Source organism: Mirounga angustirostris, unplaced genomic scaffold, assembly GCF_029215605.1.
Source record: "Mirounga angustirostris isolate CCGP_5_RB_7025 unplaced genomic scaffold, mMirAng1.0.hap1 SCAF_8, whole genome shotgun sequence".
Taxonomy (NCBI): Eukaryota; Metazoa; Chordata; class Mammalia; order Carnivora; family Phocidae; genus Mirounga; species Mirounga angustirostris.
In genome coordinates this window covers 21707640-21726293 of record NW_026991716.1, presented here as the reverse complement: position 1 = coordinate 21726293, position 18654 = coordinate 21707640, and the positions used below count along the sequence as shown (strand labels likewise).

Below are 18654 nucleotides of genomic sequence, written 5' to 3'. Positions count from 1 at the left end.
GTGGTGGGAGTGCAGTGTGGCTGATGTCACAGCAAACACCAGCCCCATCACGGCCACGAGGGGAATGGTCCTCCGCTCGGGCTCCTCCCTGGTGGCTGCAGGACCTTGGAGGACCACTGGTCCCCGGATGTAAGCTGGTTGGGTTGGGGTTCTCCTCACTTGCTTATCTCTGTGCAGCTCAGTGCCTGGAACATGCTATTTGTGGAAAGACTAAAGGAATCTATGAGTAGACCAGTGATAAACCCTTGAAACTCAAATGTTCTAAATCTCTGTTAAAAATTCAAGCTCCAGCCAGTGACCTACTCGTTTTAGCCAATATCCAATGCAGTGAAATTCTAACACCAAAAGAAATGTTTAGGCTCTTTCTTCAAACTCACTATAGTGAGATTTGCCCTCTCGAACTCAGTAATGGGTCTTCTCGTTTATTTTGCCGATGAATAGAAGCCAAGTACATAAGAGAAATTTTGTTTACCTTGAAAACCACAATTGTCGATGTAGTCTCTTCTCTCCTCCAGGGAAGGTTTCTTGTCCTGAAGGTTGTGCCCCTGTGAGTCTTGGGCGGGGGGGGGGGAGGCACAGGGGCTATGGCAGCTTCCCACTGCCCAGCCCACTGTGGGCGGGGGGGACAAGAGCTGTGGCTGCACACACACCCCCCCCCCATCCCATGCTCTCCCCACAGCTCTCTTATTCCCCACAGCTGCTTGGCTTTGCAGCCTGCCTTTTTAATGGCCCCTTAAGTAGGAAAGGCCTTTATTGAAAAGCATCCCTGTCCCAGGGCTTCCCACTCTGTGTCACAGTTATACCTCACTTGTGGCCTTGTGTTCTCTGTTAGTCACAGGGCGGCGCTAGAAAGGAACATGGGCTTACTTCGTCTCTTCCTTGAGCAGGAGGATTACAGACATTGCCCTTCTCAGTAGCTTGCAAGCCCTGTCACTTCTTAGGGGAAGTTGGGGGTAGAAGGAAGAGGCTGGAGGTGGGACAGGAAGAGAGGAGGAGCGTGCTGGAGTGCTGAGGCTTGCTACTTAATACTTGGGCTCTGAAACCAAACTGCCTAGTTTGTGTGTGTTTGTGACGAGGTGAAAATTAACCATTTTTAAAGTGGGCGGTTCAATGGCATTTAGCACGTTCTCAATGTTGGGCAACCGTACTAGCTACCTAGTTCCAGAGCATTTCCTTCACCCCAGAAGAAACCTCGTACCCACTGTTCTCCTTAAAACGGCCGGTGATCTGCCCAGCAAACAGCGTGTTTATTTGGGAATAGCAGAGAGTTACAGTCCAGAACAAGCTAGCTATGGCACAACCATAGGCAAACCCCACAAACAAAAGAGAAGAATATTATTTTATGGAGAAGGAGGAGGTTGAGAGGGGTCGCTTTGGACAGAAGTCCATCGGAGAGAAGCAGGAGTCGGGGTGATGGCGGCTTCTCACTGGCTGAGTTGCACGGCTGGTGGATCTCTTGAAGGAGGTGTGACGTACATCTTTCCCCATGGGGGGCTATAACTGATGACTCTCCTGTTGAGACTCTTCTGGTGGGGTCTGTAACGGACACTTCTCTTGGAGTCTGTGGTTGGCAGTTCTTCCTGTAATTGACATTCGGTGGAAAGGCTCTCCCTTCTAGCCTCCCAGGCCCCTTTATTAATTTATTAAGCAGTTTCTACCTAGACCCCCTTCCCCGACCATCTGGAAACCACCAGTCTGCTTTCTATCTGTATGAATTGCCCTCTTCTGGATGTTTCGTGTGGATGAAATAATGCAGTACATGATCTGTTGTGTCTGGCTTCTTTCACTCAGCCTGCTTTTGGGGTTCATCCACATTTTAGCAGGTGTCAGGACTTCATTCCTTTAATGACTGAATAATACTCCATGGTGTGGATATACCATATTTTGTTTATCCCTTCATCCCCCCGATGGCCATATCCTGTTTGGCTGTTGTAAATGGAGCTGCTGTGAAAATTCTCATATAAGTGTTTGTTTGAACACCTGCTTTCAGTTCTTTTGGGTATATGCCTAGCAGTGGAGTGGCTGGGTCATAGGATAATTCTCTGTTTAACTCTTTGAGGACCCACCACACTGTTTCCACAGTGGCTGCACCATCTACATTCCCGTCAGATTGCCTGGTTTCAGATCCAGTCCTGCCAGTTAGTAGCTGTTTCAACTTGGGCGCATTCCTTTGTGCTCCGTGCCTCAGTTTCCTCATTTGTATAATCGGGACAGTAATGCTATGTACTCCGTGGGGTTTGGATGCTTACAGGAGTGAACGCCTGCAGAGGGCTTCGAATGATGCCCGGCGTGCAGGACTCACCACAGAAATGTTTGCTGCTGGTGTATTGAGCGACAGTGAAGGTCATGGCAGATACAAGATTGAGAAGCTTTTTGACTAAAAAGGCCCACATTGGGTGGTATAAAAGAATCACAAGAGCTCTAATTTGCATATTTGGAGTTGGGCACTGAGGGCATCCCTCCTTTGGAGGAATCCATCTTCATACCTGCTCAGTGATAAGCCACAAGATCCTTCAGCTCTGTAACTCCGTGGTTCTTGTAGAGAGCCTGCTCTTCAAGGACGAGGAGACTCATGACCAACGGCAGCGCCACTTCTTCCAGTTCTCCAGCAAGCAAAAGGAGGACAGGAGTGTGTCCCAGCAACTAAAGGCTCCAAAAAGAAGTCCCTAAAAAACAATGGGCCGCCTGGGCGGCTCAGTCGGTTGAGCATCTGACTCTTGATTTCAGCTCAAGTCATGATCTCAGGGTCGTAGAATCGAGCCCCACATCAGGCTCCACGCTCAGCAAAGAGTCCGCTTGTCGCTCTCCCTCTGCTTCTCCCACGGCTCGCGTGTGTGCACGCTCTCTCTCTCTCAAATAAATAAATTAAATCTTAAAAAAAAAAAAAGATTTCCTAGAAAACAAATAAAAGTAAGTCTTCTCTCTCTTACCAGTGATGGTAGGAAAAGGCAAAGCTGGTTGATTTTCAGTTGAATCTACTGAATTATCACCAAATATTCTGCCAATTTTATTTCTCTCAATTTATAAAATTAATCCATATGTTTATGATTCATTTACACCTCACTCATCGAAATGTTTTATAAAAGCTGTGTGAATCCCAGGAATCCCGACAGGGGCCTTCTCTGAAGCACATAGAAACAAGATGATAAATTTTTCATTTTGGGTTGGAAATCTCAACTTGTCGAGTGGCCATATTACCAGCTCTTCAGCTAAGTAAGAGATGCCAGAGGAAACCAACGAGAAAATGTACTAACAGTTGCCACAAGGATACTCTGGCCTCACACTTGTATAGCACTTCATAATGTGCAGAGCCCTGTCACTTTCTAAATAGGTCTCTGCAACAGTTTGGAAAGCTTGGTGGAGTAGGCGCTGCTGTTAGCTCTTTCAACAGAGAAGGAACGGAGACCCAAGAAAGGCCCAGAGATGGAGGAGCCAGTGCTAGGACCCTGAGCTGCTCACTTCCTAAGGGGCCTCTGGGACTCAGGAGGGCAGGCAGAGGCGGTCCTCTGCAGTGCACGCCCCCACCCCCCGCGCACACACACACAGGAAACCATCACACCCTTGCACCATCTCCAGGTCCCTGACAACCTGGGCCCCCCGATCGCGAGGCCACACTTGTTCTCGTAAATGTTTGCATCATCTTCAGACATCTACAATTCCTCCGCCCTCTTTCTCCCTCCTTAACTCATTTCTCCTCCCCCAGAACCTTCCTTCTCTCAGAAACTCAGGATGTTCAGCATCCTTTCTTGATGGCGTCCGGTTGAAAGAAAAGCCTGTCTTCTGCACCCGGGGGAGGCCAGGTGGGGGCTTCCAGCAGCTGCAGGAGGCCCAGTGCAGGAGGGCACAGTTGCGCTGTACCTCTGCAGTGGACAGTTTCTTAAGGACCCCAGCAGGGTGGGCCTTGCCCTTCCAGCAGCACCGTGAGGCCATCCGGTGTATCTGCAGCACAGAGGTGCGCCGGTGGAGAAAGCGTCTTGAAAGCATGTGCGTGGAGCATCTGTCCTGGGCGCTGCAGTGTTGGGACTTGTCACATGTCTCTGTGAAGACCCAGTTCTGCAAAAGGCCCCACTACCTGGACCTTGGAAGCATGTCCGTATGGCACAATTGTCTGTATGCTTTCCATGGCCCATAGGGGTGCGAAGAGAGTGATACCTCTCAGCCTTCTAGACGGCTAGAGCCCGCGGGGCCAGTCCCAGCCTTGGGACCCCAGTGTGCCTTCCATCCGTGATTGTTTTCTGTGCTGTGAGAAAGGTGGAGGCATACAGGCCTTGGTTCCTAACCCTCTCTGCTTATCAGAGTCCCCTGGGGAGCCGACAAAAAGCCCAGAAGCCCAGAACCCACGTCCCACCTGCTGGACCACGATCTCCAGGGCTTGACCCCGGGAAAATCAGACTCCTAAGAAACGCCCTTCCTGGGGGACTTGAATGCCTCTGGGCCAATGGGAAGCAGCAGTCCTGATTATTCAAGTCAGGGTTCCCCTAACCCACCTCCCGAAGCCCGCAAGAGGCCGTTAGTGCGAGCGATGTCCCTGTACCGCCTGGATCCCATCCTCAGCTCGCCACTGGGGTTGAGCTGGCTGGAGACACCAGCATGGCTCCTGTAGGCGGAGGGCACGCCTGTCCCTCACTCACCTGCCTTTCTCTTCCATTCTCCAGGACGCACAGGACCAGCCACTGCTACCGCATCACCTACCGCCACATGGAGCGGACCCTGTCGCAGAGAGAGGTCGGGTGCGTGCACCAGGCCGTGCAGGAGGCCGTGGTGCGGCTGCTGGGCGCGGAGGGCAGGTTTTGATGCCACTGCCTGGACCAGGCTGCAGCCCCTCGGGGCTCTAAGGATTTGCGAGAGAGAAAAGGATGCTGTGTGTGGACTGGGGCATCCGTCATGTTGTGATAAATGGGTCGGTGTTAGGACTTTCAGAAAATAAAGGATCGCTCCTGAGAAACTGTTGACATAGCATTTGTCTTTTATCTGGGGAAATGGGGAAAAAAGAAGCAGCAATATAAGAGTCCCCTCTTCCTTTAAGAAATGCTTTGCCGGGCACCTGGGTGGCTCAGATGGTTAAGCGTCTGCCTTCGGCTCAAGTCTTGATCCCAGGGTCCTGGGATCGAGTCCCACATCGGGCTCCCTGCTCCTTGGGAGCCTGCTTCTCTCTCTCTCTCTCTGTCTCTCATGAATAAATAAATAAAATCTTTAAAAAAAAAAAAAGAAATGCTTTGCCCGTTGGCGCTCGGTGTGGTTAATTGGTCCCTGGGTTCCATTAAGCTATAAACACCAGGCGTGTTTCTTGCCCAACAGGCTCTTCCACCCTTGTAATAAGTGAAGCCACACAAAGGGACATCCGAAACTCCAGACACCAGAAGATTGTTTGAATCCGCTTCCGTGCTTGCTTGCTTCTCTTCATTTTCTGCTTTGCAAAGGGCAGGCTTCAAACGGGGCACTAATGAAATGCCAGCCCCCCCCCAAAAGTGAAGACAGTCATGTGTCTGAGTGGGGCAGGGTATCTCTTGCTTTTCATAAACCCGTGGCTTAGAGCCAGGCCTCTGGCCCCAGGGCTTGGGCTTAGCTCCCTTCTGGCCCACCAGCGAGGAGAGAAAAGAACAAACGCCGCCCCAGAGGCTGGGAGGCACACAGGGGCCCCCTTCTTGAACCCCTGCGAGTTTTATTGCCTAACAGAAGGCCCCTGCTTCCGGAGACGACCTTTAAGGAAGAACACGGGGCTTTGATGTCTGCCCCCCCTTCTATCCCAGGCACTTTGTAGTCTGCCAGCCTCACTCCTGACCATTTTTAATAATCAAATTCCATCCCTGGCATGATGCTGGAGGCGGATGGAGGACTGCGAGGGCTGGGATAAATATTTGATGAGGGGTGGCCATTATCAGCTAGTGGCGTGGGGGGTGGGCAGCTCTTCTCAGAGGGAAGAAATGGGCTTTCATGTCATTTCACCTTGTTATTCATTTGTACTTTTCCTTTGGATTTTCAGGGAATTAAGGAAGCCGTGCCCCAACTCCTGCACCCAGGTGTGGAATCACACTGCTGTCCAGGGTCCTGGGGCCCCCCGGGTGCGGTTCCTTAAGTGGATAGATCTGAGTGGGAATGCACAATATGATTCGTAATGTCTCCTTCAGTAGCGTTTGCTAGCAGACCACTTCTGCTCTGGCCTTGCGCTGCATTTCCAGAGGTCCTTTTTATCCCCAAGACGAGTTAGGCTTTGATTAATATTCTCCAGTAAAACAAGTTAGGTGGGTAATACCCAGAAAATCATGGTGCCCCACCTGGGCCACAACCAGAGCAAAGATTTGTCAGATCTTGTGCTTGTGCCAGCCCTCTACTCAGGCCTGGAGGAGTGACATTCAGGAGGGCTCACAGAGTGCTTTTCTGAACATTCCTCTCAATACACAGTATCTGTTATCTAAGGTTTACCAATGAGGCACAGAGGCCTGAAGAAGCCACAGGACTTGACCAGGAATGACACCCAGGAGGTGGCCGGCCTCACACTCAAGCCTGCTGCCTCCAGATTAGTAACTTCCATCTAAGCAGACATTGGTTGGTTGTAGGATCTGTGCCTCCCTCCTGCTCCTTGGGCCTCTGTTTCATTCGGAGAACTCCAGCCGTGTGGGCTCCACTCTAGTGGGCTTGCCCTTGCGCCAAACTGGTCCCCCAGGGCTCAGGGAGCATCCAGCTGTTGACTTTTCATGTGCTTCCCACAGGAGAATACGTAACGAGAAAGGAAATAAGAAAAGCAATTTCATCCATAAGATGAATAGCACTTTGCAGCTCAAGAGCAGACTGGCTCTGTATGAAGTCGAGCGTGGTGACTAACACCAGCACCAGCACCGTGGGCCTCTGGGATGCTCCGTTCCCTCCTTTGTGTAATAAGAATAATAATAACACCTACCGCAGAGGGTGCTCATGAGGACCAAAGGAGACATCTCCTGATCTGTACCTGGCATAGAACCTGGAACCTAACGAGCCAGCAGTAAATGATACCTGCTCTGACCATTATTCAGGTGGCAAAAGGTAGAACTGTGGAATATTAGAACACGAACAGATTCTGGAGAGGGGCGCTTAACAGAAGGTGGCTCAGTCAGTTGGGCATTCGACTCTTGGTTTCAGCTCAGATCATGATCTCGGGGTTGTGGGATCGAGCCCCATGTGGGGCTCCATGCTCAGTGGGGATTCTGCTTGGGATTCTTTCCCTCTCCCTCTGCCCCACCCCTGCTCTCTCTCTCTCTCTCAAATAAATCTTAAAAAAAAAAAGATCCTGGAGAGCGCCATATCCCCCCCAGATGAGTATCTATATGTGAGAACACTGGAGTCCAGAGAGGCAAGACGACTTACCCGAGGGCACAGCTAATTACTGTAGAGCTAGGCCTAGAAGCAGGCTTTCCAGAGCCATTTTCCACAACACCACACTGAATCCGACATCTTGAGCATGTCTTTAGGTGTAAGGCCCACTGAAAGTCTTGACACTCGTAAGGGTCAGGAAGGCTCAGGCTACGGTTGCAGCCATGTCCTGGAGCTGAGCACCAAGTATCCTTCCAGCCCATGCATCACCTATCCGTGTGAGCAGGACTCTCGAGATGCCAGCCAGACAGAGGTCAGCAGGCTCTGGCTACTCTGAAGGTCATGGTGATAAATTCTGTGACCACCTGCAGCCTCGGGGGTGGAGCCTTGTGGGCTCCACAGCCACTCGTCCCTTTGTCCCCTCCCTGCTCTTCCGTCTTCCTGCTGGGTGACCCCCTGCTGACCCGATTCCCCTGCGCTGTCCCCTGGAACTTGTCATTCCTGTAATCAGCCAGCCACCGCCACACTGGCCCAATGTGCCCAGCCATTGGCTGGTGGTCTGGCAGACAAGAAATGAGAAAGGAAACCCTTTGCCACTGGAGGCTCTTTTATTTTTTTACTTTATTTTCATAAAGAAAGAATACATGGCCGCCTCCAAATGCCCACGTGCTGACTCTGCTTACCGAGACACCCCAGCGGACACGTCGTGTCCTCCGTCCTCAGGCCACGAGTGCGCCAGTCTCCCCACTGACCACCATCACTCAAACAGCACTTCCGGGCTACTAGCTGGGGCCATGAGCCCCTCCCCATCTGCAGGTCAGATGCGTATTTTCCTGGTAGTGGGAGGGCACGTGACCGTGACGGTGGAGTTGACGTGGCTGACATTGTGGTCTTCCAGGCATGATGCTCCACCTTCATTCAGCCATTTAGATCGGGGCCGCTGTTCTGTGCAACAGATGGAGCCAGGGAAAGAGGGGCCAAGTCCAGCCTTCCTGGAGTTTATGCGCATCCTCTCCTTCCATCCTCACAAGCCCCCGAGGCTCATGCCATTACCATCTCATCTCCAAGGGCGAGATTAATTGTGTGCAGGGAGATGTTGCACAGCCAGCATTGGAGGAAGCCCTTCTGACTCCCAGGCCCGTGCCCCTAACACTGCCTCCCACTCCTCCCTGTGCAACTGCCCAGGCCCTGGGACAGTGCTAGTCAGGGCTGGGAATCCCCTCCGGACCGTGGCAGAGGCAACGGGCCACCGTTGAGGAGACGTTGCCGGCAGGGGCTTCAAGCTTCAGGACGGTGACAACAGCACAGACAAGCCACAGGAACTCTCCGTGAGGTGCTAGGGCCCTGGAGGTAGGCCCTTGGGACCAGCTACGGGATCTGTGTCAAAACCGCTGGAAGCCCCTTTTGATCCCCTGACGCTCGAAGCCTCCAGTAGAATTCACACTTGTAGCCATAGCTGCTTCTGGACAGCAAGTCAGATTCAAGGTCACTGTCAGGGCCGAAAAGGTCAGCTCCTGAGTGACAGGGGAGAACCCAAAACTGAACAGTCTAGGACCCTGCAAGAACAATCCATGCTCCCAGGAGGGAGTCCTGGCACCGGGGTGGGGCGGTGGGGCAGCCTGACAGGAGATAATGTGGTTATTTCCGACCTCAAGGTCGCATTGGCTCGGGGATTTCTGGGTGGCTTCTATACCCAGAAATGCCATATTGCTCTAAAAGCAGTCAACGGCAACCAAAAAGCCCGCGCCCTATTCAAAGGTGGGGGTTCGAGGCAGATTTCCTGTGAGGTTGACGCGACCGCCCTGCTCTGGTACTTTTTCTCTCCCATCCCTGAGCCCTGAGGATGTTCCCAGGAGGAGAGCAGCGCAGGGGTGCCCCAGACGGGTCACCTAGCATCCCTAAGACTTGTTTTCCTCCGCGCTAAAATGGAGGTGACAATCCCTACCCTTCTTCCTGCAGACTGAGTATGAAATGAATGGCTCAGCAAGCAGTAAGAAAATCAGGTGTAAAACTCCTAAGTATTTCCTGTTAGCCTCATGACAACGGTCTGTCTACTAAGAAGTTGGAAACATCAAGCCCAAGGCCAGCACCAGAGTCCTCTAGTCAGTGGGTAATAGAGCTGGAATTTAAGGCCACGTTTGCATAAGACGAAAGCGCACGACCCTTACACCAGGCCGTGCGTCTGCCAGGCCCCGAAAAGAACACTGAGACAGCACATTACCCTCTGCAGCCACAGCTGTAAAAAGGGGAGTGCCCTCCGTAGCCTTCTCTCTCAAAATGAAGGCCAGTGTGTGTGTGTGTGTGTGTGTGTGTGTTTCCCTATGGTGCATACAAGCCTTACAGAGGGCTTGGCGTTCTCGTGAATCAAACGATGGAGGGGATGCCAGGCCACACTGAGTTAACAGCAGAAATCAAGGAAGGCACTCGAGATGGGTTACACGACAAGGATGGATCCAGGAAGAAAATCATTTTCTGATTTTCTCTCTAAAGCAGCACTTCCCAGCCCAGGATCCCTGCCACACCCCGAGCTCCTGGCGGGCCCGGCGCAGGACTCAGGTGCCCCCGGGGCTGCGCAAAGATCGTGGCTAACTGGCGAGACGGCGGCACCTCGTCTTCCCTGGCCAAGAAAGGATCTCAGAATGCAAGTGTGTGCGCTTGACATTTTATAAAGGGAACTTGAGAGTCTATTTTTAACATCTTCTAACCTATCAAGAGTGAATTATTTGAAGTCATCTATACTTTATTAGTAATAAGAAATAACTAGGGTGCCCCAGCAACTCCATGGAGAAAGGGAAGTCTTTTCAACAATAATAGCTGGTTATCCGCATAAGAAAAAAAGAAAAGAATCTCCTTTTCTTCACACTTCACACTTCTCTTTACTTCACACTGAACACAAAAAGTAATTTGAGATGGAGCATAGACCTAAATATGAAATCCAGAACTTGTAAGGCTTTAGGAAGAAAACATAAGGGACTATCTCTGTGACCTTGAATAGGCAAAGATTTCTTAGAAAGGACACAGAAGGAATTAGTAAAGAAAAAAATGACAAATTGGACCTTTTCACGATGTAAAACTTCCTCTTTGAAACGCATCATTAAGAAAATGAAGAGGCAAACCATAGATTGGGAGAAAATATTTACAACCTATGTTTCACAAAGGACTTAGACCCAGAACACACAAACATTTCCTACAATTCAATAATAATTAAAAAAAAAAAAAACCCTTTGAACAAAATGGGCAAAGACTTGAACAGAGAAGATTTATAAATGGCCAAGAAGATGAAAAGTTGCTCAGCCCTTTCAGCTGGTCAGGAAACGCGTTTCTGAAGTTATGGAGCGGACAGAACTAATCTACAGTGGCAAACGCAGATAGATCAGAGGTTGCCTGGGTCTGGGAAGTGATTGACTGAAAGGAGCACACAGGGCATTTTTAGGTGATGGAAATGTTCTATATCTTGAGAGGAGGGCAGTAACGCGGACAAATGCATTTGTCAAAACTCATCAAACCATCCACTTGAAGATCTATGCCTTTTGCTGTATGTAAATTATGGATGTACAATAACAAAAAGACAAATTTTCGTGCTGCATCTCACGACCAAATGAATGCTACAGCTCAGAAGCAGAGAAAGCCTCAGATTCTGGAAGAGTTGGGCAGAGAAGGTTCTAGAAGGACTCTGGGGGCAAGATCACCCGAGTCCATGGTGCACCTGGGTGGGCAGCTAGCTCTGCAGGGGAGACCGGGCGAAGGTGGAGGAGCAAGGGTGCAAGCCCAGTCCCGCACAGGACGCAGGTGAGAAATGATGGGGCCCTCGCTGCTGTCCTCGGAGCGGGGGGTGCACGCAGGGGACTGGCCGGCGGACTCAGTGGTACAGAGCAGAGGGAAAGGAGGGGACCCGAGGGCTGCTGGTAGAGCCTCTGGTTTAGCCATGTAGCTGCTCCCCAAAGTCCTTGGGGCTGGAGCAGCTCCATGACATGAGCCACGCTGCACCCCTGGGCATGGAGCTTATAACAAAGCACGTCCCGGGTCCATCTTCCATCAGTGGGAATCACCCAGGGTCACAGGGAAGCCAGGCAGCTGGCCCGTGGCTTCCGGATCCACAGAATATCTGTCTCCCACCTGGGGGAGGCTCAGAGCGAGGCCCGGTTGAGAAATCCGACTCCAGTGACACTCTCCCTCCTGCCCTCAGGCCACCAGGCCTAACCACAGCCCCCAAGCCCCCTCACCCTGGGGGTCACGACCTGGGAGGAGCCGAAGGCCTTGCTGAGGGGTAAAGCCCCCCGCCTCAGGCAGCAGAGGTGAAATGTGGCTCTGCCACTGAGTAGCTGGGTGACCCTGAGGAGTTCCTGAGCCTCCTGACTCAGTTTCCCCATTTTACAAATGGGAATACTAATCATACTCATGGGAACGTGATGGGGGTTAAATGAGCTAAGGCATGGAAGCTCTTAGTTTTTAGCACAGTGAGCTATTACAGCTATATTAATATTTTTCCTAAGCCCATGTTGGGAAACTGTTCTGGAATTAGGTGGTGGTGATGATTGCTTAACTATGTGGACGTACTAAAATCCACCGCAGTGTATGCTTCGGAAGGGTGACTTTTATGGCATGTGAATTCTATTTCAATCAAATTGTTATTTTTTTTTAATGTTAAGAACGTTGACATCTAATAGTAATAAAATGTTGTAAATATGTATTTACCGTATGACCCAGCGATTGCATCCTTCAAGTATCTCCCGAGAGAAATAAAAGGAGGGATCTTACTGAGTTCGGGCTAATGTGGAAACGGGCAGAAGTGCTGTGCCTTCTCCAGAGCTGGCAGTGCTCGGTCCTCCGCTCCTTCCCCGGGATCTGGCCACCCAGAGTCCCGCCCGCAGCTCCAGCACAAGGCCCGGGGGCCGACTGGACCAGGCATCCGGAACAGGGCTGCTGTTTTCTCGTGCCTATGGACCTTGCAGCCTTCCGCCCCTCCCCAGGGCAGGAGGGGCAGCCCTTGACCTCCTGAGGAAGCCTCAGGGGGCCAGCTCCTTACTTGGTCACGTGGGGCCCCCTGAACCATGAGCGTCGCCCAGGAGCCGGTTAGGAATGCAGGGTCCCAGGCCCCTGCCCCAGACCTGCCAAATCAGAATCCGCATTTAACAAGATCCCAGATGATCGGTGTGTGTGCTAGATCTCCAGAAGCTTTGGGCTAGAGCTTTGAGCTCCTTTCAGAGCGGGGAAGGTTGAACTGCTCATCGTCAGGGCTTAACCAGGCTGCAAAGGGAACGAGGAAGAAAATTCCACCTCTCAGATCCTTGACGGCCGCTGTTATGAGTTGCATTGTATCTACCCAAAAAGGCGATGTTGAAGCCCTAACCCCCCCAGTTACTGCAGAGTGTGACCTTATTTGGAGACAGGGTCATTGGCAATAGAATTCGTTTAAGATAAAGTCATTTACTGGGATAGAGCGGGCCCTCAACCAGGAGGCCTGGTGTCCCTGTAGGAAGATGGCCACCTGAGGACAGAGACACCCAGGGAGAACACCACGCAACATGTGACAATAGAGGCAGAGATTGGAGTTATGTAGACCCGAGCCAAGGAACCCAAAGATGGCCACCAAGCCACCAGAAACCGGCAAGGGATGACTACGGAGGCAACATGGCCTTGCAACACCTTGAATTTGGACTTCTGGTCTCTGGAGCTGTGAGGAGGGTCACCTCACAGTTGGCCCCCCGACTCTGCCTGGGGAGGGAGCTAGGAATCTGGGGGCTGTGCTGTCTTTAGGTGGAGACAGGCCTTCAAGAGGAAGAACAAGTTTCAAATGCCCTTCACATGCTAGGTGAGTCTTCTGCATCCTCCGAGAATCTGCCCCACATTGCGAAGGGAGCAGCAGACTCTGACTGAGGATCTGACTCACCGTCCAGGTTGCAGATGGCTGGGCATGCTTCCGGGCGGCCACTTCCACGTGGCCCCAGCCAGTGGCCCCTTCCCTACGTCTGCCTGGGCAGAGGGAGTCCTGCCTGTTTCAAGGGAGTTCAAGGGATCCCAAGTACCATCTCTCATCCGGTTTCATTTGCCCTTCCCCGCAGAGCCTTCGCTTCAGGTGGCTGGATGGAACTCCCTCCATCCCAGCTTCTCTTCCTTCTTTTTCTTTCTGCCCCTCCCACCTCCCCTCTTCCTCTGTCCCCCATCCAACTGCCCCCCTGCCCAGGCCACCTAGAGAAGGCGGCTCTGGCCTGGATGAATTCAGCCCTGGATGATGGAGGGCTGAAACTGCGGCCCCTGCCAGAGGGAGGTACATTGGCCTCGGCTCACCTGCTCACCCCCTTTGATGAGGGAAACGGTGCCTGGCAAATCACTGCTCCCTGGCAAGGGCAGCCACTAATTCTCCTGTCACTGCGCATTAATCAGCTCCACGTCCAGGCTGGGCACAGGCAGCAGGGCCTCTTAATAGCTCACTGAGCTTCTCCGTCCCTGTACCGACGAGCAACCAACAGGACCCCAGAGGAGAGGGGGCTGAGCAGCGCTGGCCTCCCTGCTTCACACCGCGCAGCTGGCTGGTTCTGAAGCGGTCACTCTGTGCTGTTCCAGTCGGGGCCCAAGCACCCCAGGGTACCTGCCTTTTCTGGGCCAACCCCTCTGGCAGGCTGTGAATGGCGTTCACTGGTGACTCCACTCAGACCAGGACAATCTGTTCATTCCTGGAGCTTATGCTGTGTGGGGCTCAGGGCTTGAAATATACTGTTTAGTAGGGTTGCCTAAAGCACATTCTTACGATAAGGAAGATAACGCAGGCAGTTCACCAAAGTCAGGAACTTGGGCTTCGGAATCAGGCAGATGCACGTTGAAATGTGAGGTCCTTGAGCACAATGCCTCTTAACCTCATGGAGCCACAGCTGCGGGATGGGATGCTAGACTGTTATAAGGATTAAGTGACACAGTGCATGGGAAACCAGCTAGCGTTGGAGCTGGTGAACAGACAATGAAGAAAGAAAGGAAATCTGGTTGTGGATTCAGAGAAGACTGCAATCCCAACTGGAGGGATTGTGAGGTCTGGGAAGTTTCTGGAGAAAATGTGGCACTTGGAGGTGTCCCAAAAGGTCTGGACCCAAGGGAACTTTAGCAATCATTTGTCCAGTGGCCCCATTATAGAGATGAATTGCTGAGGCCCAGAGAAGTCAAATGACTTGCTGTATTATCTGGGTGATTTCAATTTCCATTGAAATCAGAATACCCAATCTAGACTGGCTTACACGATTATCTCAGAGAACGAGAAGCCTGCAGGACACAGCTGATTCAGCAGTCTGATGCTGTTACTGAGACCCCAGGCTCTTCTCATCTTTGTGTTCTGCCAACTGCACTGTTAGGATGATGTCTTCCCCTCATGGTTGCAATAGGGCTGCAAGAGCATCAACCAACATATCTCCATACAGCCTCCAAAAGCAGGAATGAAAACGGCATTTCTTTTTATCATAGAAATTTCTTTTTCATATCATTTCATATCAAACAAATTTCTTTTTATCATAGGGAACATATTTCTTTGCTTTCTCTCAAGTCTCATTGGCCAGGATTGGTTCACATGCCCATACTCCAACATCAAGACAACTGGGAAAGGAAGTATCTAGCATTTCCAGCCTCTATTGTAGGAAAAAGTCTCTATCAGAGAAAGTAAGGGGAGCAGGGAATGTTATTTTATAGGAAACCAACAGTGTCTCCCAGACTGGCCCAATGTCATTCAGCTACTTGGCAACCAGAAACCACAGGAACTAGAATGGAACCCATTTCTCTGGATGCCAGGCCCAGGGACACTTCTAGATCTCTCCTGTATTTTGCTGCCTCTTTGCTGAGCAGCCTTAAAAATGGAGTGTGGTGAAAAACAGGGGGAGGGGGGCGCCTGGGTGGCTCAGTTGGTTAAGCGACTGCCTTCGGCTCAGGTCATGATCCTGGAGTCCCGGGATCGAGTCCCACATCGGGCTCCCTGCTCAGCGGGGAGTCTGCTTCTCCCTCTGACCCTCCTCCTTCTCATGCTCTCTGTCTCTCATTCTCTCTCTCGCAAATAAATAAAATCTTAAAAAAAAAAAAAACAGGGGGAGGGGCAACTTGTCGCAGGCCAGGGGACTAGTTAAGCTGAAACTTGGGGTCCAGACTCTGAACAGAGTGTGTTTAGAGGCCAGGCCAGGCAGGGTGAGACTGTGGAGCTCAGGCTGGTTGTGCTAGATGCTAAGGCCACTCCAACTGAGACCTCCGCGCACTTCCCACAGAGCTCACCCCCAAGACCTTTCCACCCGCTAGGATGGCCAACATCCATTTGTGGATTAATCAGTCACGGACACTGGTGTTCACAACATGAAAGATGGCCCTCCAGAGCTGACTCTTTATGAAGTGTGTTTAACTCACGGCCCATGCCTTTTCTTCTAGTGTTCCTAAACTCTTTACAAATGTTCATTTATTTATGTCCTTAACTCATGGTTAGGCAGATGGCAAATAATCTTTCCAGCAATGAGAGTATTCACTACCTAGACAATGGAGGGACTGGTTCAAAATCCCACAGAAACCGGTGTTCTGATTCATGGGGGCTTCCTGTATTTGCGGTCAGGGACGGTGTGTATCACCAGAAATTAAACTGCTAAGCCCTCGGGTGCTTTCTTTCTTTTTTTTTTTTTAAAGATTTTATTTATTTATTTGACAGAGACAGAGACAGTGAGAGCAGGAACACAAGCAGGGGGAGTGGGAGAGGGAGAAGCAGGCTCCCCGCCGAGCAGGGAGCCCGATGCGGGACTCGATCCCAGGACCCTGGGATCATGACCTGAGCTGAAGGCAGTCGCTTAACCAACTGAGCCACCCAGGCGCCCCCTCGGGTGCTTTCTTAAATTAAATGTCAAGATAGCAATTGTGGTTGCCCCAAAGTCTTGGAGGCAGGGAGCAGCCAGGCCCAGGCAGGGGGACTGCATGTGGCTCCTGGTGGTGGGGCCCTGGTGTTAAGGATGGTGAGAGACGCACTGGAGAGGGCAGGTATCATGGCTGCCAGCCAAGGGCAGGAGAACATACCCATAATCTGGGAAGGTGGCCAGGGAAGCAGGAAGGGAAAGCCAGGAGGAGCTGGGCAATGATCCCTATGGGAGACGGCTGAGGGGTGGAGAGGGTTGAGAGAGAGGCGAGATGGAAATGAGAGATAAAGACCTGGGGCTGACCGGATGAGCTGAGAATGACAGGAGAAGGGCGGCATCATCACAGACATGGACGACACGGCAGGGGAGCGGTCTGGAGAGAGGCGGGAGTGTCCTTTTCCTTCAGGTTTTCTCAGCACAGGATCTCTTGGCTCTGACCATGCTGAGATCCTGGGGGAGGCCAGGCTTTGGGTCTGGCTCCTCTGGGAGGCCAGACTGTGCTGTGGCATCTAGAAGAAATGAATTCTCTCTTCATTGCCTCATTCCTTCGTCAGGGTCAGAACCGAGGTACCACCTCTCATGGTAGAAAGGAGGAAACTGAGGACCTCATGGGCACTGTCACTTCCACGAGGCCTGGCTGTCAGTGGCAGAATGGAGGCCAGATGCAGAGCTCCAGGCCTGGCCTAGGGCACTTTCCTGCCAGGCCAATGCTTTGATGGATTTTTTTTTTTTAACCACCAAGAAACTCATTTGTGACTTTTTTTCCCTAAGGACCCCATGTTTTAAGAGATTTTCATCTACCAAACAACTGCATTTATCAAGTAATAATTTATTCATTTTCCCATTTTTTAAATTAATCAAAGATAGACATAGCTGCCAGCCGGAGACTCTGATCAGCAGGAGATAACCCTTATTACCACCCTGGGTTGATTTAATTCCTGCCAAAAGCAAAGAAACTTGACATTTTAGATAGCCTGAATAGCCTCACTGTGGGAACGTGGAGGTTTTCCATTAAGCTTTGTGAAATATTCAAAACAGCTCCTGGACCCCCACCACTGAATCGTGGGGACCCTGGCCTCCGGGGACCCCTCTTGGGAACCACTGCACCGCATGATACAGGAAGTAAGACACAGAGGGAATGTCACTGTCCCAGAGTCCTGCCACTACACTGTTAAAGGGTTTGTGGCCTGGATCGAGCCCCTACCAGCCAGGAGCCTTGGACAGACCACTCAATCTCCCTGAGCCTCAGTTTTCCCATCAGTAAGATGGGAATGAGGCATTAGTCAGGGATCTTAGTCACAAGCAACAGAAACAAACTCTGCTCATATCAAGCTGAAAAAAAAGTGTGTTAAAAAGAAGCTAAGAAAAGAAGTGGGACTGCTCCTCTGTAAGTTAAACATAGAATTACCATATGACCTAGCAATTCTACTCCTCAGTACATACCCCAAAGAACCAAGCACAGGTGTTCAAACAAACACTTTTACAAGACTATTCACAACAGCTCTGTTCCCAAATAGCCAAAAGTTGGAAACAACCCAAACATCCATCAGTGGGTGAATGGATGAGCAAACTGTAGTCCATCCACACAATGGAATATTCTTCAGCCATAAAAGGGAATGAAGTTCCAATAACATGCTAGAACACGGGTGAACCTTGAAAATACTGTGCTTAGTGACAGAAGCCAGGCACAAAGACCACGTAATGAGTCCATTCATATGACGCCTCCAGAATAGACAGATCCTTAGAGGCCGAATGCAAATTAGCAGTTGCCAAGGGCTGGAGTGTGGACAGGGGAGGAGTGGAAAGTCATTGCTTAATGGGCGTGGGGTTTCCATGTGAGGTGATAAATTCTAGAACTAGATGGTGGTGATGGTTGCACAACAGTGCTTGATGCCTCTGAATTGTGCAACTGAAAATGATTTGGGTGCTAAATTTTATATTGTGCATATTTTACCAGGATAAGAAAAAAGTCCATGCAGAGGTGTGGTGGCGGAGGGGGGGTGGCGCGGGGGGCGGGGGGGGGGAAGGTGCTGGGTGAATCACAGAGTGGCTGGGAGCCACACCTCTACCCTCACCATGAGGACACCACCACCACAGCCACACAGACACTGCCCCTTGCCCTGCTGCCCAGGGTCTCTGTCTCTGCAGCCACTCTGACCTCAGGTCCCCGAGACTCCAGGCTGGTGCATCAGATTGGGGGTGCAGAGTCATGGCCCTCGTGGAGTGCAAGGCAGCCTGGGGCCTGTAGTCTCTGGCATCTTTACCTTGTCTCGTGGGAATCAGCTCCATCAAGACACGAAAGGGAGCCATTGTCCCAGACGCGGGAAGGCAGGTGAGAGGTTGTTAGAAGGACGAGTGCACGGAGCTCATGTCTACTTCAGAGGCAACAGAGAGCAGAGAGAAAGAGCCTGGGGTGTGGGGGGATGTGAGAGACCAGGAGAGAAGCAGGTCACAAAGCAAATACTGCTCTTCAAAAGGTTTGCGGCGTAAGGTGACCTTTCCCTTC

At 51.3% G+C, this 18654-nt stretch overlaps 1 protein-coding gene across 24 annotated transcripts in view; it reads left to right on the top strand.

The window, feature by feature from the left end:
• The window catches only part of FARS2 (phenylalanyl-tRNA synthetase 2, mitochondrial), a 617893-nt gene that overhangs the window by 555430 nt on the left and 43809 nt on the right, over positions 1-18654 (top strand). For 19 of the 24 annotated variants that reach the window (XM_064597225.1, XM_064597222.1, XM_064597224.1 and 16 more), the window contains one exon: positions 4656-4950. The exons of 2 other annotated variants lie outside the window; for them this stretch is intronic. In XM_064597225.1, coding sequence (XP_064453295.1) covers positions 4656-4927 — 272 coding nt within the window. In that variant the 3' untranslated portion in view covers positions 4928-4950. Of the gene's footprint in view, positions 1-4655; positions 4951-18654 lie in introns of those variants that run through there. 3 more of the 24 variants (XM_064597237.1, XM_064597228.1, XM_064597232.1) reach the window with 1 other exon arrangement.